Here is a 26,405-nt window from a genome sequence, read left to right as displayed (position 1 = left end):
TAAAAAAATACAGGCCTAATTTCCTCAAATGGTTCTCTTAAAATAATCCTGACATTCCAGGGACTAGTTAACTCTGTTCCTCTTTCCAAATTAGAATATTATTGTATTCCCTCCACAGGAAGTACACTCTTCATTAGAAGACTAAAACTACTCAATACTTTAGGTGAGGGCTTGCCAAGGCTGTATAACAAATGCAACAACACATCTTTAATTATGTACTCAATCATTTTCAATATTTTACTGAACACCAGTTGTCCTTGTGGGATTTGAATCAAGAACATTAGCCTGTGGGCACTGGATTATCAGTCCAGTGACATTACCACTACACAACTGTCTTTTCACAGAAGCGTGGTTTAAGGATTCTGCAATATTCCATGTGGAAGCACGTTTGGCCATCTAAATTGAATGGTCTCTGTGCTGTTGAACACAGCGCAATAGAGGATATTTTGTTGTTAGTGAATTTCTTTAACTGTTGAATTTTCATGGGCGTCCTCAGGTGAATTTGACGCATTTTCCATAGTAGAATTACGATTCTAGGCCATGCAACAGGGAGGAAGGGATAATAGCGTGCTAGCATTTAAGTTTAGTCTTCAGTTTACGTGTTTCCAGATATTAACGTAATATATTTTAAGTTATAAACGTGCTAGCCGTAAGTTAAAAAGCATTCCAATGTTAATCAGAAACATAGTTTGACATTTATTTTTCTGGTGAAGTATTCATCCTACGTGTTGCTCATTTTTCTCTCATAAATGCATGCACCCGCATTTCCAAATTTGTTGTTCACACATGTTTTCAAGGTGACTTTTTCCCCCCTCGCTCAAGAAGAGCCGAACAAATATCTGCTGAACTCATGTTCAAAGCTGGACCAGGAGATAGCGCTGCAACTGCACGGAAGGGACAGGAATGAAGGTTATCGAAAACTGGAAATGCCATCCTCCTACCGCTGGGTGGCGGTCAAACAACCAGTTTCGGGGGGCGAGAGGCGTGTTCAGACGGAAACAGTGAAGGCGGTCCTCCCACCGCCAGGGCGGCGTGGCAGCGTATCCCCGCTCTCCTTCCCTCCCCCCGGACAGACGGAGCGGAGGCGGAGCGTTGCTACCTCGGAGTGATGGCGGCGGTGGGGATGTCAGAGCCTGAGAAAGAGGGAGAGGCGTCCGCGACGTGTTCTAAGGCAGAGCCGGCCGAGTCCCGAAAACTGTCCGACATCTTCGAGAGCGGTTGGAAACTGCACGAGGAGGCCGAGAGCAGCAACGAGCCGTCCAACTCGGACACCTACCAACGCAAAGTGCGGCGAGGGGTGGAGCTGTTGGAGCAGGCCACCCGAATGGTCAACCAACTGGATCTTTTCAGGTAACCAGAGATTAACAGCAGGAGCCTGCAGTCTGGGCTGTTCACGCAATGCTTTATTACAACATGTATCACTCTTAAGTGCTTTAATGTTACTCACGTTTTTCCATCTTTAATCATTGGCTAGAGTAGGCTACAATTACACAGTCATTGGTAGCCCTGCAGCCTGTTGTCTGGACGAGGGGGTGTTGTTTCAATAACTGAAAATGCTGGAGAAACTCAGCAGGTTTGGTACCATCTACGGAGAGAAATAAAGTTCCGAGTCCACAGACACATCGAAACGGCTGTCTTCCTTTTTGGAAAGAGCTAATTTGTCAGTCTGTTATTTCTGTCTTGTGGGCAGACATGGGCTGCTTTGTAATCAGAGGGGTTCTGAATCAGCCAACATTGCACTAAACGCTAATATTCACACTTCTGATCTAGTGGCAGACCGTTCTATACTCTGCATTGAATCAAGGTTCATTTCCTGACTTCATGATCAAGGTTGAAGGTTATTACCAGATGTAAAATTATAGATTATTATGGTGTATAAACTCAATAGTTTCTCAGTTTCTGTTAATCTGATTTTAATTTGGCCTACTTGGGGGTAACCATTCCATGAGAGAAGATAGTGGAAAAGTGAAGTAAAAGCAGGAATTGATGAAAATTTTCAGTTCATCAGGAAGCATTTGTGGAAAAAGAAGTTGTTTTTTTTGTTGGTAAGGTTTCAAAAGTGACTTTGACTTCAAATTACATGGTCACCTTTACCTCCTGTTTGGGAACACACATTAAATGCCAGAGACAATGATTTGGAGATGTCGGTGTTGGACTGGGGTGTACAAAGTTAAAAATCACACAACACCAGGTTATAGTCCAACAGGTTTAATTGGAAGTACACTAGCTTTCAGAGCCTCGCTCCTTCATCAGTCTTCAAAGTACTGTTACATGGCAGACAGCAGATATGTTCCTTGAAGGCACGCAAACTCAAAGAAAGTCAACCGTCGCGAACAAATTAAGTTCAGAATTATATGAGATCAAAAGAAAAGGCCTACAAAATTGTCAGAATTTCAATAAATTTGGGAAGTTTTGAGAATACAGCAAAAGACCAAGAAATTGATAAGGAAAGGGTGAATAAAATAGGAATGGATTCTAGCAAAAAAAACAAAAATTATCTGAAAAAGCTCCTATTGGTATGTTTAAAAAAAGGAAAAAAATTGGCTAAAATGCAATGAGTCGATAACAGATAGGAGAATTCATTTTGGAAGAATAGAGAAATAACAGAGAAGCTAAATCATTACTTTTGAGTGTTTTCATTCAGGAAGATACAAGAAATCTCCCAGAACTAGAGATCCAAGTGGCTAAGAAGAATGAGAAGTTAAAATAAATTAGTGTTAATACAAAAATGGTACTGGAGAATTTAATAGGTCTGAAAGTTGATAAATTCCAAGGATTTCTATAATCCTACAATACTGAAGGAGGTGGCTATTGAGGTGGTCAATTGATTGGGATTATCTTCCAAAATTCTTTAGATTCTAGAATCATTTCCTGCAGCTTGGAAGATAGCAAATATCGCTACACTTTTTAAGAAGTGAGTGAGATGAAAAACAGGCAACTACAGACCTGTTGGCCTTGAATCACTAATAGGGAAAAATATTAAAATCTAGATATTTTCTAATTAGCCTGATCAATGATGTTATTGCGCATCTTTGGAGCAGGTGAAACTTGAACCACAGACTCCTGGGTACGAAGAAGGGACACTACTGCTGCACCACAGGTGCCCAATGAAAAAATACTGGAACCTATTATAAAGGAGTATGATGAATAGATAATTAATTATCATGATCTGATTGGGCATCGTTGATATGGTTTTGCAAATAGGAAATAGTGTTTGAGCTTGGAGTTTTGATTTTGAAGATGTGTCTAAAATAATTTATAAAGTAGGGTCAATGTGCATTTATACTTGGATTTTCAGAAAGCTTTTGATAAAATTGCCCACTGGAAGCAGGTTTGAAAAGTTAAAGCACCTGTGATGGTAGATGATTTATTGACGTGGATTTATAATTGGCTAATAGAGAAAAAGAGTAAGAATAAATCGTTCATTCTGACATTGGCAGCCTATGATGTAGGGCGAGAATCAATACCTGTGCCCCAATTGATCACTATATATCAATTACTTGGAGACTAAATTAATGTTTTCACATTTATAGATGACACATAGCTAAGTGTGAATTTATGTTGTGAGGAAAATGTAAACTGACTCCAGGAGGATTTGGACAGGCATAATGAATGGGCAAAATATGGCAGGTGGAATATAATTTTGTGAAATGCGAGCTTACCCATTTTGGAGAAACAGATGGACAGAATATTTTCTAAATGATAAGAGGTTGGTAAATGGTTGTTATTGATAAGTTACTGGAATAAACATGCAAATGCAGCAAAAGACTATTTGAACGTTGACCTTTATTGCAAGAGGATTTGAGAACAGGAATAGTGAAGTCTTGCTTCAATTATATAGGATCTTGGTCAGACCCCACCTGGTGTGTAGTGAGCAGTTTTGGTCACCTTATCTCGGGTAAGATATTATTGCCATAGAGTAAGCGCAGCACAGGTTCACCAGACTTGTTCCAGGATGGCAAAACTATCAAAAGAAAGATTGGGAAAACTGGGCCTATATTGTCTAAGGTTTTGAAGAATGAAAGATGATCTAATTAAAATTTAGAAAATACCTAAAGGGTAGACAGGATTCATGCAGGTCAGATGTTTCCTTTGGATAGGGACTCTACATCTAGAAGACGCAATATAAAAAATGTGATGCCATTGCAACTGTTGAGAATTTATTTTACCAGAACCTTAGGCATTCTTTACCACAGTGGGCTGTTAACGCTCAGCCTTTTAAGTATGTTTAAAGCAGAGAAGAAGAGATATGCTTTTCAGTGGCCTACAGGGTAATGGGGATGGAATGGATAAAAAGCATTAGTGTTTCATCGGGAACATATGTATTGAATGCCGGGGCAGACTTGATGGGCTGAATAGTTAGCATTTTGATTCCAGTGACCCTTCTTCAGAACAGGTCATGGCTAAATCAATTGGCTTATTAGTTTCAAATTTAGGAGGCATCCAATTCCTGGCAATAGCTCTGTCAATTTAAGTTTGGAACAAAAATTTCCATTTGGGTCACTCAGATCTGCTGACTGAAGCAGCATTGCTTTTTTACTTTTGCATTGTCATCATCAGCAACACTGTCAAATATAAATGTGAAGCTTCCTAAACACGTCTTGTCAGTGTTCCTTTAAACCAGATCGTAGGGGAGTACAAAAATGATGAAAACACTCAGCAAGTCAGGCAAAATCTACAGAGAGAAACAGAGCTAATATTTAGGTCCCTGATCTCATCAGTTCAGATTAAACACCATTGATAACTTTAAATGTAGTTTCTTCTTTGTGGGCAAACACAGCAAATTTCTACATTCAGCACTGAGGTAAATTATCAGTTAACGTTTTTAGTTTTGACTTAATATCAAAATTGAAAGTTTTTGCTTAATGCATTTGAATTTATGTTAAGATTTTCTTTCATTGAATTGCAGTCGAAATGAAGAGCTGGAAGAAATAGCCACTGCAGATGTTAAATATCTGTTATTGCCTGTGCTCCTGGGAGCCCTTACAATGAAATTAGGAAATTCTGCTAAGCGACTGGAACATGTACAGAAAGCCCAGGTCTATTACATGGACTTCTTAAAGCGTTGCAAAGATTACAATATTATGAAATTTGAAATCCCTCAAAAAGTAGAAAACAACGAAGAACATAATGAGTCAAATGTTCCCAGTGGTCCTGGTGTCTGCAGTCAATCCAGTTTACTCTCCATGGCAAGTAAAAGACAGGCTAAAATTGAAAGGTAAGAGTTTCATACATTTCTTTGTGCTTAACGGAATAACTTTGGAATAAATGAGGCTTGAAAGCAGATTATCTAGCAGTGCTTTGAAAGTTTTTGTAATGCATTCCAAACAGGTATAATATGAAGAAGGAAACTGAAGCTCAATTGAAAGAGATTAAATCTGTTATCTGCAGTGGAAAGGCAGATGATGAGCAAACGAGAAAATTCTATCTACTGAATTTGCAGCATTGGATAAGCACAAGTCTAGAAGAGATTGAGAGTATAGAGCAAGAAATTCAAATTTTGAAAAGAATGGAAGGAACGAAACGGGTATGTGATTTATTTTAGTCTCTGCATTTTATACACTTCACAACTACAGACGTCGTGTGTAGAAGAACTGTAATAGGAATGTTAGTGAGCAGACTTGGATCATCTCAAATATAACATGGTTAATTCTTGTGTTGTTACTCCCAGTGTGGATGAGGGCATAGACTGCAGGAAGGATAAGTTAACTGACCATAGCATCGTGGCCAAAAATACCAATTAAGTGCCTGGGAGAAAAGAAAAAGTAGTATTAAGGCTAGCATAGTTTGGGGATGCTCGTCCTCACTGTTCTGCAATAGTAGATGCTGAAACAAAAACAAAGATTCCTAAAGGTTATTTTGCCTGCCTAATGAACGCCTGTTCTGGAGTGGAAAGGAACTTGAAGTTCAAGGAGTGGATCCAATTGATGATGCCTCAAGTTTTTTTAGAAAAGGGACTTCAAAGAGTATTTCAGGATTGCTACCACTGTACGCACTAGTTAGAATAGAAATAGGAGAATATGTTCAATGAATATGTGGCTGGAGAGATGGTGCAAGGTGAGCATTTCAGATTTCTGAGGCATTGGGACCATTTCTCAAAGAAGTAACTTCAGTACAAGCTGAGTGAGTAGTACCTATCCAGGACTGGAACTGATATCTTAGGGGTGTATTTGTGAGTACGGTTGGGAAGGGTTTAAATTAAAATGGCAAGCGTGGGAGCCTCAAGAGACAGATGACAAGAAATACTGTACATACCCGTGTAAAAATTGAATTTTTAGACTTTTTTTAAGGTTAAAATTATGGGGTCAACTATTGCATGGATACTACTTTTGAGGAGCTGAAAGTCGTGCTACAGTCCAAAGTAGCAGAAGCCCAAGTAATCTCTAAACGAATAAAGAAAAGAAACAGTATGAATTACAATAATTCCACAATGCTACAGGGGAACTGAGCTGCACACATTGGAAGGTTGTCACCTGACTCTGACTTGCACGACAAATTCTTCTACTTCCCACCATTTTCTCTCGTCTACTGTTGTATTAGTTTTTCAAACTAATATTTTAAGCTTTTATTTCTGATAAAGTTGTCAGACATTTGATTCTCGTACAGTCTCACCGATCATTGTAGCCATGAAAAATTGTCAACAAATGCACTGTAATTGTAGTGAAGTAAATGCATATAGGCCTATCTTATATAGGAAATAATGTGATAAACTTTGTAGCACACTATTTCATACTAATTACAGTGCTCATTCAATAATAATTTTAAGTAGTCCGTAGCATAACGTTGGTGTGAATTGTACATCAAAACATAATAGCATGAGAAAAATTCATTTCCTCATCATAACGTTTATGTATAGATAATACCTTGACTCTCAAATCTTGATCTGCGAAGAATCTTTACATGAGATCAACTTTTGCTCTAGCATGTACAGTAAGGTCTAAAATAAAACACTGAATTGGAAATAAGGTGACAGGCAGATAATTCCAGAGAAGAGCAAGGCCTTAATGCACAGATGTTTGCAATGAAATGGATGAATTAGTATCACAAATAGATCTAATTAGATACAATATAGTAGGAGTTGCAGAGATGTCACTCTAGAGTAACAGGGAATGGGAACTGAGTATGCAGTTTCCAGAAAGGAGACAAAAGGGAAAGGTGGAGTAGCATTGCTGATTTAAAAAGAAGATTTAATGTGATTGTGAGCAAGGATGTTAACTCCAGAGAAATAGAATCTCTGGGTTGACCTTAGAAACACCAAGGGGCAGAAATGATAGGAGTTGGATTTTCATTCCAAATCTATTGGGGAAGCATTAAGAAAGAAATAGAAATGCAAGTAATAGAGATATGGTTGTAATTTAGTGACTTCAGTCTGCATGTAGGTTAGATAAATGAGTAGCAATATTGTAGAGGAGGAATTCTTGGAATATGTACAGGATAGTTTTATAAATCTATATTTAGAGGAACCAATTAGAGAAAAAGTTCTCCTTGTCTGGGTATTTTGTAACAAGGAAGGAATCATTGACAATTCAGTTGTGTGTGGGCCTTTGGGAAGAGTGACCATAATAGGATAGAATTCTTTATTAAGATGAAGAGCGACTTGTTTCTGACACTAAGGTCTTGAATTTAAATAAAGGCAATTATGATGGTGTTAGTTGCAAACTCGCTATGACAAGTTGGGGGTCATTATTCATCGACTTTTATTTTAGCATATACAGATAGATAAACAATGAAGATCATTTAATGTGTGCATGGGTGAACTGCAACAGTTATTCATCTCAGTTTAGCAGCCCGTGGCTAACAAAGAAAATTAGGCTTAATATTAAATCTAAGGAAGACGCACAGAAATTAGCCAAAACACACAGCCCTGAGGACAATTTTAAATTCCAGCAAAAGGAAACAAAGAAACCGATTAAGAGGTGGAAAATGTTACAAGAATAAGCTTGCAGGGAATAGACAAACCAATAATAAAAGCTTCTATAAATATATGAAGATTTAAAAAAAACAGCATATGACCCCTACAGCTTTTTTTAAAGACAGGAATTTATAATGGGAAACAAAGATGGCAAACCAGTTAACTACATACTAAAGTTTTGCATTCACAGAGGAAGACACAAAAAACTTACCAAAATATGGAGGAGCACATGGTTGTGGTGTCGGCGGGGATAGCAGGAATTGAAACTGGAATTGAGGATAAAAGATAGATAAATGCCCATGGCCTGAAACTGCCAGAATACTTGAGGAAGTGTCCCTAGAAATAGGCAATGTGCTAATGGTCATCCAAAAATCTATAAATTCTAGAACAATTCCTATGGGTTGGAGGGCAGCTAATGTGACCCCACTATTTAAGAAGGGTGGCAGAAAGAAAACAGCAAATTGTAGATTGGTTAGCTTGACATTGGTAGTGGGAAAACTGTATCGGCGCCGCCTCGTGCTCCCACGAGGAGGTTGAATAGTTCATCCACTTCACCAACACCTTTCCACCCCGACCTCAAATTCACCTGGACAGTCTCAGATTCCTCCCTCCCCTTCCTCGACCTTTCTATTTCTATCTCAGGCGACCGAATCAACACGGACATCTATTACAAACTGACCGACTCCCACAGCTACCTGGACTACACCTCCTCCCACCCTGCCCCCTGTAAAAACGCCATCCCATTCTCCCAATTCCTTCGTCTCTGCCGCATCTGCTCCCAGGAGGACCAGTTCCAAAAACGTACAACCCAGATGGCCTCCTTCTTCAAGGACCGCAATTTCCCCCCCCCCGACGTGGTCGACGATGCCCTCCACCACATCTCTTCCACTTCGCTCTCCTCCGCCCTTGAGCCCCGCCCCTCCAACCGCCACCAGGACAGAACCCCACTGGACCTCACCTACCACCAATCTCCATGTACAGCGTATCATCCGCCGTCATTTCCGTCACCTCCAAACAGACCCCACCACCAAGGATATATTTCCCTCCCCTCCCCTATCAGTGTTCCGTAAAGACCACTCCCTCCGTGACTCCCTCATCAGATCCACACCCCCCACCAACCCAACCTCCACTCCCGACACCTTCCCCTGCAACCGCAGGAGGTGCAAGACTTGCGCCCACACCTCCCCTCTCACTTCCCTCCAAGGCCCCAAAGGAAACTTCCATATCCGCCACAAATTCACCTGCACCTCCACACACATCATCTATTGCATCCGCTGCACCCGATGTGGCCTCCTCTATATTGGGGAGACAGGCCGCCTACTTGCGGAGCGTTTCAGAGAACACCTCTGGGACACCCGGACCAACCAACCCAACCACTCTGTGGCTCAACACTTCAACTCCCCCTCCCACTCCACCAAGGATATGCAGGTCTTTGGACTCCTCCATTGCCAGACCACAACAACACGACGGTTGGAGGAAGAGCGCCTCATCTTCCACCTAGGAACCCTCCAACCACAACGGATGAACTCGGATTTCACCAGTTTCCTCATTTCCCCTCCCCCCACCTTGTCTCAGTCAAATCCATCGAACTCAGCACCGCCTTCCTAATCTGCAATCTTCTTCCTGACCTCTCTGCCCCCACCCCAGTCTGACCTATCACCCTCACCTTGACCTCTTTCCACCTATCGCATTTCCAACGCCCCTCCACCAAGTCCCTCCTCCCTACTTTTTATCTTAGCCTGCTGGACACACTTTCCTCATTCCTGAAGAAGGGCTTATGCCCTAAACGTCGATTCTCCTGTTCCCTGGATGCTGCCTGACCTGCTGCGCTGTTCCAGCAACACATTTTCAGCTCTGATCTCCAGCATCTGCAGACCTCACTTTCTCCTCGGAAAAATGTTGAGTCCGTTGTAAAAGATGTAATAGCCGAGCTCTTGGAAAATAATGATGGGATGCAATAGAGTCAGCATGAATCTATGAAGGGGAAGTCTTACTTAACAAATCTGCTAGAATGTTTTGAGGATGTAACTAGTAGAGTGGATAAGTGGGAGCCTGTAGATGTCATTTAGTTGAATTTTTCTGAAGGTTATCAAAAATTCCACATAAGAGATTAACTTGCAAAATTAAAGCGAATGGGCTTGAGTTCGTTACTGAAATGGACTGAGAACCAGGGAGACAGGAAACAGTAGGAAAAAGCAGGTCTTTTGCTGAGTGGCAGGCAGGGACTAGTGAGGTATCGTAGAGATCAGTGCTTGAACTCCGGTTATTGATAATGTATTAATTAGATGGGGGAACTATGTGTCATCGCTCGATGTTTGTTTGAAGAGGACAAAGCTGGCTGGGAAAATGTTCTAAGAGGAAGATGCAAAGAAGCCTCAGTGTTATTTGTACAAGTTAGGTTAGTGGACGAATAAATGATAGATGGAGTATAATATGGATAAGTATGAGGTTATCCACTTTGGTAGTGGATTAATATCTAAATGGTGATGCAATGAGACCTCTGTGTCCAAGTACACCATTTACTGAAAGTGCAAGGCAAATAGTATGTTGACCTTCATAGCAAAATGATTCAAGCAGGGTTGACTTGCTCCAACTGTACAAGGCATTGGGAAGACCACACCTGGAGTATTGTGTCCTGCTTTGGTCTCCATATTTGAGAAAGGATATTCTGGCTGTTGAGGAAGCACAAAGAAGGTTTATTACACTGAACCCTGGGATGGCAGGACTGAAATGCTGGACAGCGACTGGATTGTTTAGCCAAAAATAATACAACCTCAGGTTAAAGTCCAACAGGTTTCTTTGAAACTGCAAGCTTTCGTACCCCCTGCTTGTTCCTCAGACAAGTTGGATTATAACCCAGTGTCGTGTGATTTTTGACTTTGTCCACCCCTAACACTAACACCTCCACATCATTGATAGTTTAGGACTATCACTGTAGTTTAGAATAGTGAAGGGGAATGTCATAGAAATATGTAATATTCCAACAGATTAGACAGTAGATGTAGAAAGAATGCTCTCGATGTTTGGAGATACCAGAACCACAAATCACCAGTCTAAGACTAAGAGGTAGAGTCCTTCCTGAAGAAGGGCTTATGCCCGAAACGTCGATTCTCCTGTTCCCTGGATGCTGCCTGACCTGCTGCACTTTTCCAGCAACACATTTTCAGCTAAGACTAAGAGGTAGGCCTTTTAGGACAGAGATGGACACTGTAAACATACCAAAGATAACAGATTGCTAGTGGGAGGAAATATCTAGTAAGAGTCTATATCACAAGAAACAGAGAGGATTTTAAAGAAAGTGGCTGCAGAAATAGTGGAGGCATTGTTTGAAATATTCTAGAAATCTTTGGATTGTATATGTTTCCAGCAGATAGGAAATCCACTATTTGAACCCAACCATCTTGTGGTTGCCGGGACTGATGTTTGAGTTATCGGGTTAGTTTCCCTGAGATGTAGAGGGCTGAGGGGTGACCTTTATTGAGGCTATAAAATCATGAGGGACATGGATAGGGTGAATTGCCTGGGTCTTTTTCCGAGGCTGGGGCAGTCCATAACAAGAGGGCATAGGTTTAAGGTGAGGGGTAAAAGATTTAGAAAAGACATGAGACATAACCTTTAAATGCAGAACGTGGAACAATTTGCCAAAGAAAGTGGTGGAGGCGGATACAATTACAACATTTAAAAGGGGTCTAGATGGATATATGAATAGGAGCGATTTAGAGGGATATGGGTGAAATGCTGGCAAATAGGACTAGGTCAGGCTAGGGTGCCTGGTCAGCGTGGACAAGTTAGACCAAAGGGTTTGTTTCTGTGTTGTATGACTTGATGACTCTAATTGCACAGGCTGATAGTGAGGTTACACATGGAGTGTTTTGTAAGTTTTGGTTCCTGTATTTAAGTAAGGATATTCTGGTAGTTGAAAGCCAGATTCACAAGACTGATTCCAGAGATGAAGGGCTAACTTATCAAGATCATCTAAGCTAATTAGGCCTTTATTCATTAGAGTTAGAGCAATGAGAGGTGATCGTATTGAAACATGAAAGATTCTGAGAGAGCTTGACAGAGTGGATGGAGAAGAGGTTGGCATAAGTTCAAAGCATTGAATTTACTCATTTAAAACTGAGATGTGAAAGAATTTCTTCTGGAGGGGATGAATATCTGCAATTCAGTACTCCCCATAAAATTGTGAAGGCTAGATTACAAAGTATTTAGAGAAGGGCTAAGTAGGCTTCACCTCTACTCTACTACAAATTATATGATGAGATGGCACAAAAAAGTTGAGACTTGGGGCATATCAGCCACGATCTTGTTGAATGGCAGGGTAGGTAAAGGTAAAGTCACTAGTCCCAGAGGACCATAGGGCTGTTCTGTCATTAGAGAGACAACAGATGGTGAGTTTAATCTGAGGGACACCACACCCACAGTGAGTTTGGGAAGGCAAATTCTTCAATCTAGCTTCGGCTAGTGCGGGAATTGAATCCTTGCTGTCGGTGTTACTCTACGTGGCAAACAAGCTGTGTGTGCCAAGTGACTTAATCTTGCTCCTATTTCTAATGTACAGGCCTTACTCCACCTCATCTCTGACTTCCTCCAGTCCAACAATCTCATAACATCTGTTTTCCCCTAATTCCATTCTCTTGTGCATCCTTGCTTTCTATTACACTACTCAGGGCAACTGTACTTTCAACTGCCTAACCTTCTGTCTAACTTGCTCCTTTCAGATGCTTGACTATTTTAGTATCAGTTTATGTGGCTTAGTAACAGGTTATTGGCCTGATAATCCTCTCATGAAGTGTATTGGAACATTCTATTGTGTTAAAGGTTCTTTCTAAATAAATGTTACATAACAAAGTCTAGAAGTAGTAGCTCTTGCAATATATTTTACACCATTTGTTTGAGTCACAAGACTTTCTTCCATTTAATCTGGCAGTTTGATAGATTGGAGAGGTTGAAACTATTTTCTTTAGTGACATAACTTCTACTGGATTGTCCAGTAGCTCTTTTCAGAAATGAGTGGTCTGGAATAAGTAGCTGAGGAGTCTGCTTATGAAAGGATCAAGAATGAGACAACATAGATTTAAAGTGACTTGCGAAAGGACGAAATATGACATTTTTTTTAAAGACAATAACACAAGTGATTCTGATCTGGAACTGTTGTTGTGATATTCGTGCTTTAATTAAAGTTCTCTGTCTTTTAAGTAGTTGCCCTTGAAAAGAAGATCTGAAACAGAACCATGGATTGTGTCTATAGGTACAGCTCATAGATGTCGAAGTTCCAGTTGCACTGCTGGGCTGATTATAAGCTTGCCTATTTGTTTGCACTGATAGTGACAAGAACTCAAGTACCTTCGCCCCCCCGCAAACTAATTCTGTGTTATGTCGATGGCTTAGGATCAATATTTTTAGTTTTATTTTTCTCTTTCTGAGATGATCTCATTTATCACTTGTAACTTCTCCTAGATTTCCATGAGCATAACGGCTGTCAGGATTAATGCAAAATAGGCAATTGCATAATATGTCATTTACTCAGTATCACAGTGACATAGCTGAAAATGCAGAATTCGTGAAGTGAGTTCATGGTTGCCTATTTGAAGGGGTGCTGTAGTATATGTCACAAAGTTTAAAAACATATGGATGTAAACTTTCAACTTACTATGTCTACTTGACCATAAAAGAACCTTGCAATGTATTTACAGCTTGCATTCTCCAAAGCTATCAATTATTTAAATAATCATCCAATGCTGTATTGAATGCCTCAATTGAACATGTCTCCACCACACTTCCAGGTAATGCCTTTCAAATCCTAAGTACTTGCTGAATGAGAACTTTTTTTTGGTATTAATCTTGCTGCTTTTGCAAATCACTTAAAGTCTATGCTCTCTCATTATTGTTTCTGTTATATGGATTGATCTACAGTTTCCAGCCCATTCTTAATTTTGAAAACCTCTATCAGATCTCCTTTTCTCTAAGGAGAACAGTCTCAATTTCTTCAGGCTATCCTCGTAACTGATGTTTCTCATCCCTCCTGTAAGGTGCTTCTGCACTGTTTCCAATTTGTCTTGAAGGGTGGAATGGCCCACTCGTGCACGTATTTCTTATGTACCTAGGCTTTTGAATCTGTTGGTGTATGTTTTACTGTAATGAAAAATAGATTCATTGCAAACGTTACACTTTCTGGAAGCATCCTTAAGGATTCTTTAACAAAATGTAAACTTGACATTTAAAATTTAATGGCAAAACTTTGGTGTTTTGAGAGTATTTTAACAGGCAGTTTCTTACTTTCATGCTATAAATAAGTACAGTTGTGAACTTGAATATTTGCAATGACTTTGGATTTGAAATTTTATTTTACGATACTTGTAGACAATTCTGTCTACCCACATAAAACTAATGGTCTTTTTCAGCCTCAGGCCACTCGACCACAAAGACCTCCCATGAAACCGTTTATCCTTACTCAAGATGCAGTCCAAGCCAAGTAAGTGCTAAACCAGAGTGCTATTGAAAATCTAATATCTACTCTAAATTCTGTGACCAAAAAGCTTACAATTTTGTGAATAGCTTTTTCTTTTCTTGTCATCTTATTCACCCCATCCAAATTTTCTTTCTAAAAGAATAGTACACATTACCATAACTTCAATGTCCGCTCACCTCCCCTCACCACCGGCTACTTTATCTCAGCAAAGCAGCCGTTCTTCACAAGTGATTAGGAATTCACCATCAGGTTTGCTTGAAAGGAGACTAAGTGTAGTGCTAGAAAATCACAGCCTGTCAAGCAGAATCCCAGGAGCGGGAGAATCGATGTTTCGGGCATAAACCATTCCTGATGAAGGGCTAATGCCTGAAACATTGATTCTCCTGCTCTTCAGAATGTGAAGAATGGCAGCTTTGCTGAGATAAAGTGGCGGCTTGGGGGTGGGGGGATTGGACATTGGAGTTATGGTAATGTGCACTATTCTTTTAGGAAGAAAATTTGGATGGGGTGAATACACTAATACACTCTTCGACTCTGTTCTCCAGCATCTGCGGTCCTCACTTTTTCTCCTTGCTTAAAAGGAGGACAGCAGAGTCAAACTCAGTCTTGTTCTGAATTGACATTCACATACATGTGTTGAATTTTATGTTTTCTATATTTGTCCAGACCAAGTCAAGCACGAATCTTAAAAGAAATGTAAAGAGAACTGTAAAATGCACCTCAAGGGTGTACAAGTTAGCAAAATGAGCAAACATGCAGCAGGAGCAAAAATAAAAATTGCTGGAAAAGCTCAGCAGGTCTGGCAGCATCTGTGGAGAGAAATCAAAGTTAGCATTGCGGTTCCAGTGACCCTTCCTCCAAACAGTTCATGGCTAAATCAATTGGCTTAATAGGGCTCAGAAACTTAGGAGGTAGTACTGAGGAAGGGTTGCCAAACCCAAAATATTAACTCTGATTTCTTTTCACAGATGCTGCCAAGCTTGCTAAGCTTTTTGTTTTTGTTTCTGATTTACAGCATCCACAGTTCTTTTGGTTTTTAGACATGTGGCAGATATAATTTAATGTCAGGTAATTTAATTTGGGAGGTAAAACAAAAAGTGAGCATGTGGTCAATAAATGCAAACATGTGCAGAGACATTGGGATTCTAAGACATAACTAAATAAAACAAGCCAGCAGTATTTTGGATTGCTTTTTAAAGGAGCATAGATCCTAAAAGTATTCCAAAAAAAGGATGTAATCCTAATTTTGCCAATGGATTGGTTAAACCATAATTGAAATATCAAGTGCAGTTTTTGGTACTCCATTTTAAGGACATAGAAGGCAAAGTAAGCATTTATGATATGTTTAACAAGATGATGCCAGAATGGGAAACTATAAAGAAAGACTAAACAGCCAGGGCTGCATTCTTGAGATAGCTAAGGAAAAATATAGGATGGATATTTTTTTAAATCATTGAAAAGATCTCTTCCTCAACGTTTAGCAATCATTGGCAAGGTATCATAAACATAGAATAGCACAGTACAGGCCCTTCAGCCCACCATGTTGTGCTGAGCATTTATCTTAATCCAAGGTCAACCTAAGCTATACAGCCCTCAATTTACTGCCGTCAATATGCATGTCCAGCAGTCGCTTAAATGTCCCTAATATTTCTGACTCTACTACCACAGCTGGCATTGCATTCCACGTACCCACTACTCTCTGCGTAAAGAACCTACCTCTGGCATCTCCCCATACCTTCCTTCAATCATCTTAAATTATGACCCTTCGTGATAGCCATTTCTGCCCTGGGAAAAAGCCTCTGGCTATCTACTCTCTCTATGCCTCTTACTACCTTGTGCACTTCTATCAAGTCACCTCTGTTTCTTACTTCTCTCCAGTGTGAAAAGCCCTAGCTCACTCAACCTCTCTTCATAAGACAAGCCGGCAATCCAGACAGCATCCTGATAACTGTCCTCTGTACCCTCTGCAAAGCATCTACATCCTTCCTATAATGAGGCGACCAGAACTGGGCGCAATATTCCAAATGTGGCCTAATCAGGGTCAAATGGAACTGCAGCGAAACCCTGCGGCTCCTAAACTCAATCTCCCCTGTTAATGAAATCCAAAACACCATATGCCGCCTTAACAACCCTATTAACTTGGTTGGCAACTTTGCGGGATCTACGTATGTTGCCGCCAAGATCCTGCTGTTCCTTCACATTGTCAAGAATTCTGTCTTTAACCCTGTATTCAGCATTCAAATCCGACTTTCCAAAATGAATCACTTCGCATTTATCCAGGATGCACTCCATCTGCCACTTCTCAGTCCAGCACTGCATCCTGTCAGTCTTGTTATAGCCTGCAACAGCCCTCGAGGCTATCTACACCACCAACCTTTGTGTCATCAAGAAACTTACTAACCCATCCTTCCACTTCTTCATCCAAATCATTTATAAAAGTTACATAGAGATCCCTGCAGGACACCACTGGTCACCGACCTCCAAGCAGAATACTTTCCATCCACTGCCACTCACTGTCTTCTTTCGGCCAGCCAATTCTGTATCCAAACAACCAAATTTCCCTGTATCCCATACCTCCTAACTTTAAGAATGAGCCTACCATGGGGAGCTTTATCAAATACCTTACTGAAATCCATATAGACCACATCCACTGCTCGACCTTCGTCAACTGTCTTATCATATCCTCAAAGGATTCAAAATGATTTGTGAGACATGACCTGCCCCTCACAGAGCAGTGCTGATTATCTTTAATCAGACTATGTTTTTCCAAATAGTCATAAATCCTTTCCAGTAACTTACCACAGACTAAGACTGGCTAGTCTGTCATCCTCAGGAATTTCACTTTTCCCTTTCGTGAACAGAGGAACAACATTCACCTCCTTCCAATTAACCGGTACTACTCCCGTGGAGAGTGAAGATGCAAAAGTGATCATTGCCAAAGGCGAAGCAATCTCATTCCTTGCTTCCTGTAGTAACCTTGAATATATTTGATCCAGCACTGGAGGCTTATCTATCTTGATGCTTCTTGAACTTTCCAGCACATCCACTTTCCTAATATCAATCTGTTCACCCCTATCAACCTGGTCCACGGTGTTTTGCATGAAGGGGTAAACATTAGAACCTCCTTTTTGCAAAGGATAAATGGAAATTTTAATGCTTTACCACAGGAGTGGTTGAGGCCATTTAATCTTTCAAGGGAGGATTAAATAAATGTTTGAAGTATTTGGATTATTCTAGCGAATGTCACTGAACAGGTACGCAAGAGCCCAGGCTCATGTTTGGAAGACATTGTTTGTATCCAACCATTGTAGATGGGGAAATTGAATTCAATAAAACAAAACTAGAATAAAAAGCTAGCCATGTAACCACTATTGAAAAAACTCCTGTCCTTTGGAAAGGAAATCTGCCATCCTTAACTGGCCAGTCAAGTGACTCCAAAGCTCTATCATGTGAGTGACTCTTAATGTCTGCCCTCTTAACATTGATTGCAAGTCCCTTGTTACCAATGTTGGTGTAGCCAGCAATTTCCACAAATGAGTGATTTTTTTTTTTAAAAGGCCATAAAGGACATCTTTCTGTGCAGTATACATTGATGAAATATGAAGCACTTAATGTTTGCTTCACACATACTAGACACCGCAGTTCATAAAGTTTTTTTTTAATTCATTCATGGAGTGTGGGCATCACTGGCTTAAACCAGCATTTATTACCCAATTACACCAATGTAAAATCACTTTTGGATAATAGTTGCGACAGCATGGAAGGAACCGCATAATGATAGATTAATGCATCTGGTATCACACCTCCAAACTAGTTTTCTTGGTTGAAAGTTGTTTCTTTGAAATTTTAACATGCTATGTAATATAACTCAAATTTTTATTTAGTTTGGTGGCAAAAGGTAAACATTCAGGGTTGCATAGTAAAGTATGAACTCTGCTAAGGGCCACCAAATCAGCAGTATTCTATATGGAAGCATTAACTCTAAATCGTGATATTTGTTCATTGTTTGTTTAATTTTATTTTCAATATTGCTCAAATAGATATAGTAGATATAGCACATTAGTGTGAACAAGGCTTTCAGCTGAAAAAAGTCCACTTAAAATGATGTACACTTAATTACAATTCCAGTTGAACCTGTATTTTCATAATTGTCATTCATAAATATTCTGATTTGTTTCTAGGGTGTTTGGTGCTGGTTACCCAAGTCTTCCTACTATGACTGTTGATGATTGGTATGAACAACATAAGAAGCAGGGTGCTCTGCCTGATCAGGGTATTTCAAGAAGCTGTCCAGGTAGGAATAGTCCTGTCACGTGTTTTGATACGGAATAATTTGATCCATTCCGTTTTGATGCATAATTTTTGGTGCAATACCTTTTCTAAAATGCCAGCAGTTGAGCTTTATTGATCTCAAATATTATAGAACCACAAATATTGAAGACCTGCAAATGATTCTGTGTAATTTACCTTGTGATAATGCAGCAACACTGCATATTCAAGGTTTTTTTCTTCTTTATTTATCACCTAAGAATGAAACAAAAGTTGAGTTGAAAAAATTAATCTTAAAATGTTAATGTTAAAATTCTCAACTAGATCCTAATTATGCAACGGATATATTAACCAAAAATTTCAACTGTCTGTAATTTAACAGTTTTGCATTTCACAGTTGATTTCTGACTTTCGTGCTGTTTAGCAACATCAAAACCTCTGGCTAGATTTTCACTGTGTCCCATTGGCAGATTTGCAGATGGAGTGAGTGGTAAAATTTCCCAGTTGTTTTTCCTGACGCAATTCCATGCGTCCCAAGTCTGTCCATGATTTTATGTGAAGCAGTTGAGGTCTAGAATGGCATGCCCATCCTCTCATTAGTTAAGGCCTTTAAGTGACCAGTTATTAACAACTTAAGAGTGACTTTAAATTTGAGGCTGACAGGAAAACTTCATGGCAGAGAGAAACCTAGCAGTTACCATACTTGGGCAGAAAGAGGGTCAGAGGTGCTCCACTAAAGAGCCCACATTCCATAATATGCTCCCACACCAAGGTCTGCCAGCTGCAGACATCCCTTACATCTCCTTCTCCGTCAAGACTCTTTCCCCACCACACGCCCATCCTCCTTACACCTTTCTTGGCCTTGCATATTTGTGTTGCAAAATTTTATATCTGTGTACACTTCCTAGTCTCTTAACAAGATTTTCTTCTTCAAGTTCAACATAATGGTCTGTCTGTTTCATGCTCCTTCTGTAAAGACAAGCATCCACAATACTAGTGAGTGTTATCCAGGGAAACTCCTAACGTGACTACAATCTAACCACAAGATTTTCTGTTAACTTGCTCTAAGTACTTTTAAGCAGAATAAATTTAATCTATCTAACTTTAAAATGAGTAGCAGAAATGTAGAAGATGAAATTTAAAAATTACTTGTTACAAGGAAACAATATTTGTAGCATTACCTTTAATTATTCCGTTTTTCTCGAAAATCTCACTTTTTCACAAAATCTTAAAGTTCTCAGCCCTGTAGCTCAATCAGATCCCCCCTTACCCTTCTGAATTCTAGAGAAAACGGGCCTAATTTACATAGTCTGTAAACCTATGTTGTACTCCCTTCAAGGTCGGAGTATCCTTTGTAAATTGTGGTGCCCAGATCTGCTCAGTACACATAGTGGGGTTTAGCTAGGGTGTTTTAAAGCCACAGCATAACTTCTGCATCCTTGTATCCCTATCCTTTAGATATAAAAGCCAGCATTCCTTTAATTTTTTTGATTATTTTCAGTTTGTGATATTTTAAAGATCTATGCTTCTGAACTTCATCTTTTTGGACATCCACTATATTTAACTTAATGCTATCTGTCAAATACCCTGATCTGTACTTTTATCAGTACAAAATGGATAACCTCGTACTTGCTTCCATTGAACTCCATCTGCCAAAATTTAACCTGTTCACTTAATCTATCAATGTGCCTTAGTAATTTTAAGTGGGACTAGTTTAATTTGGGAACATGGTGTGGACTGTTGGACCAAAGAGTCTGTTTCCATCCTCTGATTCTATATGCACACTGTTTATAGTGCCACCTAAATTGTCATCAGCAAATTTGGCTATATGAGTTTCTATGCCATTTTCCAAGTTGTTAATAAAGAATGTGAATAATTGATTCTCTAACACAGATCCTCTTGGAACCCCACTGGTTGCATCCTGATATTTTGATTTCTTTAATTGAGAAATTGGATGTTTTAGCCAACCAACTGCTGTTTTGAATTCACCATGCCAGATAGACTCCTCTGGCACAGGAGGCAGTGTTTGTGAAAGATCCTATGATTTCTTTTGGTCAAACCTATTTATTCAAATATTCATTGAAATGTTTATGGATTTTTTTTCCATTTATGTAAGATTATATCCATTATAAGCCATATAGATCAGCACCCTCACTAGTGTGTTCTTAGCATTTGGCATGTGTGTGGACATTAGGAAATTGAAAACATGCAGCACAGAATTTAGCATATGTTATTTTGAGGAGAACATTAAATTCTTGCACTAAAGCATAGGAATATGGAACAGCCAATGTTGGGCAGAGTAGTGATTGTAGTATGAGCCATTCAGGAATTGGAAGACAGAAGTTTAAAAGGAGCCAATAACACTTAAATTGGTAATGCCTTTCCCACAAATGTATTGGGTGCAGCTGTTTCCAGCACTGTTGAGATTCCAGTAACACTCCAGATGCTTCCAGCGTTTTGCTGGATATTGGGGTGACCTTCCTCAGACTTCTGCTTTCAAGATTCTAGTTCTTCTGAGTCTTTTTGATATTATTCCAATTCTAGAAAGTCTTCCCTTATCGAGAGGCACGTGGGCTTGACTTAGTTATCTCAGTCCAGATCAACAATGGAATTCTAAACTTTGCAACTTTATACTTATGTGAACCAAGTTGTATGGTTCATTTAACTTATGTTGTTGGTGTAGTTGATAGATGTCAAATTGATGTTGGAAACTTTCTTGTTCCAGGTGAAGAGGGCAATCAAGATCAAGAGGCAGAGAATGATAATGAGAGTGATGATGAACAAACCTTGAAAATCGCACGTGACAAGGATGACTGGAAGGACACGCATAGGCGTGGATATGGCAACAGGCAGAACATGGGCTAGCCTTTCTACTCCGATAACACTGCTTTCTTTGGTGCCTGTGAAATTGCACTGAGAGTCGGATCCTGCACCAATGCTCAAATGGATTTGGCAACCATGCAGAGTATATTCCTCTGTCTCTTGTCTGAGAATGTCACTGGTTTCTGAGTTGTCAGCAATTACGTTGTTGCTGCTTTAAAAAAAATTCGGTGACAGTATTGTGATGCTTAACTGTTAACAGTCAGGCACTTGTTGCTTTATGCCATTTAAAACTTGCATTTTCTCAGTGTATGGAAAGATAAATGGAGGAATGGCTTTGGGTGTGAGAAATGTGTATACTGCACAGATGTGCAATTGCCACTTATTGAGATGTTTACATAAGTAATTGCCTTAGTGGAGTTCTTCTGAGTTGCAATTATATAAATACAGTACAATTGCTAAATGTAATATTAACAACATTGAATACATTTTAATCTATAGCTCCTAACTGTTTTCATTCTCCAAATTAGGAGTTCAGATCTCTTTGGCAACTTTCCTGGTGTTTAAAAAAAACTAGATGCACCAGATGAATTCTCAAGCTATAATTAATCCCTGATTTGATTAGTTTTTTTGTCACCTGAATTCATGTAACCTGTATGTATTCAATTTAGCATTTGTAGAAAATGTTTTACTGCCCTTTCAGAGTCCTTGGAATTGACTTAATTTTTAAAAATCCTATGTTGAAAACCAAATATTGCAAAATAAAAGAAAATTCACTCTCTTCATCAGTTATTGAACTTTTCCTACAGCAAAAACAAACCCTGCTGTTCTGAATGGTTGATTTCTTTAATCATAGGCAATGATAAATTGTCAATGTGACAAATCTGCTTCTTAACAAAGTTATGCAGTCCTTGGGTTTTTTTTTCAGAGAGGTTGTAAGTGACACAGATTCCGAAAAGTCTGGAGGTTGACTGGTTTTAGGGCCAGTTTGATAATAGCTAACAGAGACTGCCTCAGGCAAAAGGCTTTCAAGAAATAAAAACACTAGTACAATGAAAGGGGAGCGGCCATTTCTCCCAGCTCAGCTCTCCTTTGGTTTTGGTATTTGTTTATGCAGTAGTGTGGAAATGCTGCTGGACCCAGAAGCACATCCAGGCTGATACTCTCTCTGACTTCTATCCTGTAAGAACTTGAGTTTGATTTTACCTTTCGTGCTAAAAGGTGTTTATTGGGATTGTTGCAAGTGCTTGGAACAGCATCGTTATGTTGTAATGGTCTGTTGGGCTTTCGGCTGCTTAAGTTATTTGGTATTCTGTTTTCTGTTGTTTGTGTTTCATTCAGTCATCTTGTAAATAAATTCTGTTTTGTTTGAAACTAAGTGGTTTGACCAGCTGATTCTCTCCTGGAATATCCACTTTACACCTCCTTAAAACAACTAGTTAGGGTTTGGGCTACTTTCTTGCAATGTCGTGAGGGGGTCTGGCCTGGTCCATAACAAATTGAGGGCTCTTTGTGAGATTTGTTCTGTAATTCCAAGTTGGGATTAGAGTTTCTGGACTCTAAGCTGGCAGTGGTGGATATTGGTGTCTTTTGTTCCAAGTGTTGAATTTGGTTGGTTTAAACAGTACTTGGGATAGCAATGGTTCTTTCAGTCACCAAGAGTTTTATGGAGGTGGAAGAAGTGACCTTGGGGGTTTTACAAAAGGTGATTAAGGCTAGGTTGTTGGAATTAGCAGAGAAGCTGGAGTTGGAGCTGCCTCCTTGCATGAGGAAAGGTGAGATAATTATAGCAGTAGCTCAGCATTTAAATTTGCTGGAAACACCAAATCTTTCTTTGGCTAAAATTCAATTGAAAATAAAGCAGCTTGAGTTAGAGGCAAAAGACAATGAATTATACTTAAAAGCAGAAGAGAGAGAGTTCGAACGTTGGAAATTGGCACTTAGGCAGGAGTTCAAAAATTTACTTTCAGATATAATGAGAACTCATGGAAGAGCAGAGAGTTAAAGCAGCAAGACTAGCAGCTGAAATGGCTGATGATCATGAGTAGGTCCATAAAGCAAAGTTTGGTTTCCAGAATCAATTTCAATTTGTGAGGGATAGAAATTGGGGAAAAGAGAGATCCTCACTTGGAAAGGGTAAGGTAGGTCTTCATGAAAATCATAAAGATAACTTACCACTGGGTAAAAAGGAAACCCTTAAAGGGGACAGATTGTGTTGCAGATTGTGTTGGAGTGCTTTTTGACTCATGGATGCCCAATATTGAGTTGCTAGATCTGCTTGAAGTCTGTCCAATTTAGTGTGGTGATGGAGCCACACATGTTGGAGAGTATTTTCAATGGGAAGGCAGGCCATTTTCTCCATAACTCTGCACTGGTCACTCTCAACAATACTGACATGGATAGATCCATCTGAGACAAGCAGATTGGTGAGGATGAAGTCAAGTATGTTTTCCCTCTTATTTGTTTCCCTCACCACCTGCTGCAGACCCAATCTAGCAGATGTGTCTTTGACCACTCATCCAGCTCAATCTCTGATAGTGCTTCCAAGCTCTCTGGGTCCCGCACCCAGAGTTCATTAGATCTTTACCACCCCCAGTGTGTCCTGAAAGAAGCTGTATAATGTGGAAGAGTACTGACTTGTTAATTATGGGAAATGGTACATGGCAATCAATAGGAGGTTTCATTGCTCGTGTTTGATTTGATGCCATAAGACTTCATGGGATCCAGAGTTAATGTAGAGAACCCATACGGCAGCTCCCTTCTGACTGTATACTATTGCTCCCACCTCTGCTGAGTCCATCCTGCTGGAACAAGACATGGTGATGGTGTTGCCTGGATTGTTGTGTGCAATGTATGATTCCAAGGGTCTAACTATGTCAGGGTGTTGCCTGACTAGTCTGTGAGACCATTCATCCAATTTTAGCACAAAGGAGAATTTGCTAGGTTAGCAAATCTGTGTTCGCTGTTCTCATTTCTTTCTTGATGTCAGGTGATGCATCCAGGATTTTTTTTCCTTTCTAGTTGATGCAACTGAATGGCTTGCTGGGCTGTTTCAGGGAGCTGGAGTCACATATAGGCTAAACCAGGTAAGTTTCCTTCCAGAAAAGTCAGATATTTTTTCCAACAATTGTCAAATAATCATCATTAGACTTGTAATTCCAGATTTATTAAAACTGAATTTAAATTCAATATTGTGATGGAATTCAAACCCAGTGTAGGTTTCGGCCATATCAACATCCTGGAAGTCACCATTGACTGCAATCCGAACTGGATTACCAATATAAATACTGCAGCTATAAGAGCTGGTCAGAGGCTAAGAATTATGTGGTAAGTCACCTAAATCCCAAAACCTGGTCTATCATCTATAAGATACAAGTCAGGAATATGATGGAATGCTTCCTACTTGCCTGGATCAGTGCATCTCCACACAAGAAACTCAACATCATCCAGCGCAAAGGAAACCACTTGGTTGACACACCTACATGCATTCAATCCACTACTTTTGCTTAACAGCTGCAGAGTGTACCATCTACAAGATATACTGCAGAAATTATTAATGTTCTTTTGATTGTAGCTTCCAAACCCACAATCCCTACATTTGGAAGTCCAATGCAGCAGACACATAGGAGCATCACAGTCTCCAAGTTCCTCTCCAAGTCAATCACAAAGTTAACCTTTGCAGTGTCGCTGGATCAAAATCCTGAAACATCCTCCCTCACAGAACTATTGGATACCTTCACCCAAGTGGAGTCCAGCAGTTGAAGAAAGCAGCTACCACGTTCTCAAGAGCATTTAGGGATGATCAGTGCATAATGATCCAGCCAAGGAAGTCGTCATCCTGTGAATGAATATTAAGAAATATCTGGGGAGTAATGAAAACATTAGCATGAAATTAAAAAAGAAAAATTAGGAAGCAAAGATAGGATGTGAAAAAACATTGGCACGTAAAATCTATGAAAATCCAAAGATGCTTTATCATTTAAAAGCATGAAAAACTGAGGAAAGGGTAGGTCTATCAAAGTTGCACATGGTAATCACTGATGCAGAAGATCCATGCAGGGTTCTCAGTGAGTAATTTCCTCTCCTTGCTGAAGACAGAGACAATGATGCAGGCACTCTAGTTTGAGGAGAGTAAAATATTTGATACAATGAGTATGAGAGAGGAAATACTAGAGGGAGAAATATCCATGAAAGTGGATAAATTACCAGAGCCAAATGGATTGTATCCTAGGCTGTTAAAGGAAGCAATTCAGGAAATAATGAAGGCTTTAAGGAAGATCGTCACTCGGTGCAGATGTGTTGAAGATTGGAAGCATGCAATACTATACCATTACTTAAAAAGAGTGCAAGTGCTAAGTAAAATAATTACAGGCTCATCAGTGTAGTTACTATGGATAGCAAATTCAGGATAGTGAAGCTTTAATAGGGAAAGATTGTGACTGCTGACATTTCTGAAAAAATGACAAGGAGAATTGATGATAGTATTGCTGTAGATGTTAGTTACATGTGGTAGACTGGTCACAAAAATAAAATCCTTTGGGATACAGGAATATGGTGAATTGGATGCAAAATTGACTCAGCAACAGGAAACAAAGGGTAATGATTGCAAAATGCTTATACAAATGGAAAGTGGTTTCCAGTGCAGTCCACAAGACTCAGTGTTGGATCCTTGCTATTTGTGGTATATACTTAAATGTGAAAAACATGACTGGGAAATTTGCAGATGATGCAGAAACTGGTCATGTAGTAGATGGTGAAAAGGATGGCTGTTGACTGTAGGATGATGTCAATGGTTTGGTTGGGTGGACAGTAAAGTGGCAAATGGAATTCAATCTGGAGAATTTGGGAGATTATGCAATTGGTGAGAATAAATAAAGCATATAAATCAAATAAAGAATATTGAGATGGTTAGAGGAAATGAGCAACCTTGGC

General features: G+C 39.6%; 1 protein-coding gene across 1 annotated transcript; it reads left to right on the top strand.

Annotated features, from left to right (window-relative positions):
• Nucleotides 1-1,087: 1,087 nt before the first annotated feature.
• Nucleotides 1,088-22,256, top strand: igbp1 (immunoglobulin (CD79A) binding protein 1). The gene is made up of 6 exons (XM_043704923.2): nucleotides 1,088-1,350; nucleotides 4,910-5,218; nucleotides 5,332-5,527; nucleotides 14,317-14,387; nucleotides 18,566-18,678; nucleotides 21,379-22,256. Exons 1-6 carry the CDS (start codon nucleotides 1,109-1,111, stop codon nucleotides 21,516-21,518), a joined length of 1,071 nt encoding a protein of 356 aa, XP_043560858.2. The 5' UTR covers nucleotides 1,088-1,108; the 3' UTR covers nucleotides 21,519-22,256.
• The last annotated feature ends 4,149 nt before the right edge of the window (nucleotides 22,257-26,405 follow it).

This window comes from Chiloscyllium plagiosum, unplaced genomic scaffold (genome assembly GCF_037043375.1).
Source record: "Chiloscyllium plagiosum isolate Xiang-an unplaced genomic scaffold, Cpla_swu_hap1 HiC_scaffold_11, whole genome shotgun sequence".
Taxonomy (NCBI): domain Eukaryota; kingdom Metazoa; phylum Chordata; class Chondrichthyes; order Orectolobiformes; family Hemiscylliidae; genus Chiloscyllium; species Chiloscyllium plagiosum.
This window is presented reverse-complemented; position numbering and strand designations above follow the sequence as displayed.

Coding starts and splice junctions, on each gene's coding strand:
- igbp1 (XM_043704923.2), top strand. CDS start 1,109: ATGGCGGCGGTGGGGATGTCAGAGCCTGAGAAAGAGGGAGAGGCGTCC. Junction 5,528..14,316: donor GAATGGAAGGAACGAAACGG/GTATGTGATTTA, acceptor GGTCTTTTTCAG/CCTCAGGCCACTCGACCACA. Junction 18,679..21,378: donor TATTTCAAGAAGCTGTCCAG/GTAGGAATAGTC, acceptor TTCTTGTTCCAG/GTGAAGAGGGCAATCAAGAT.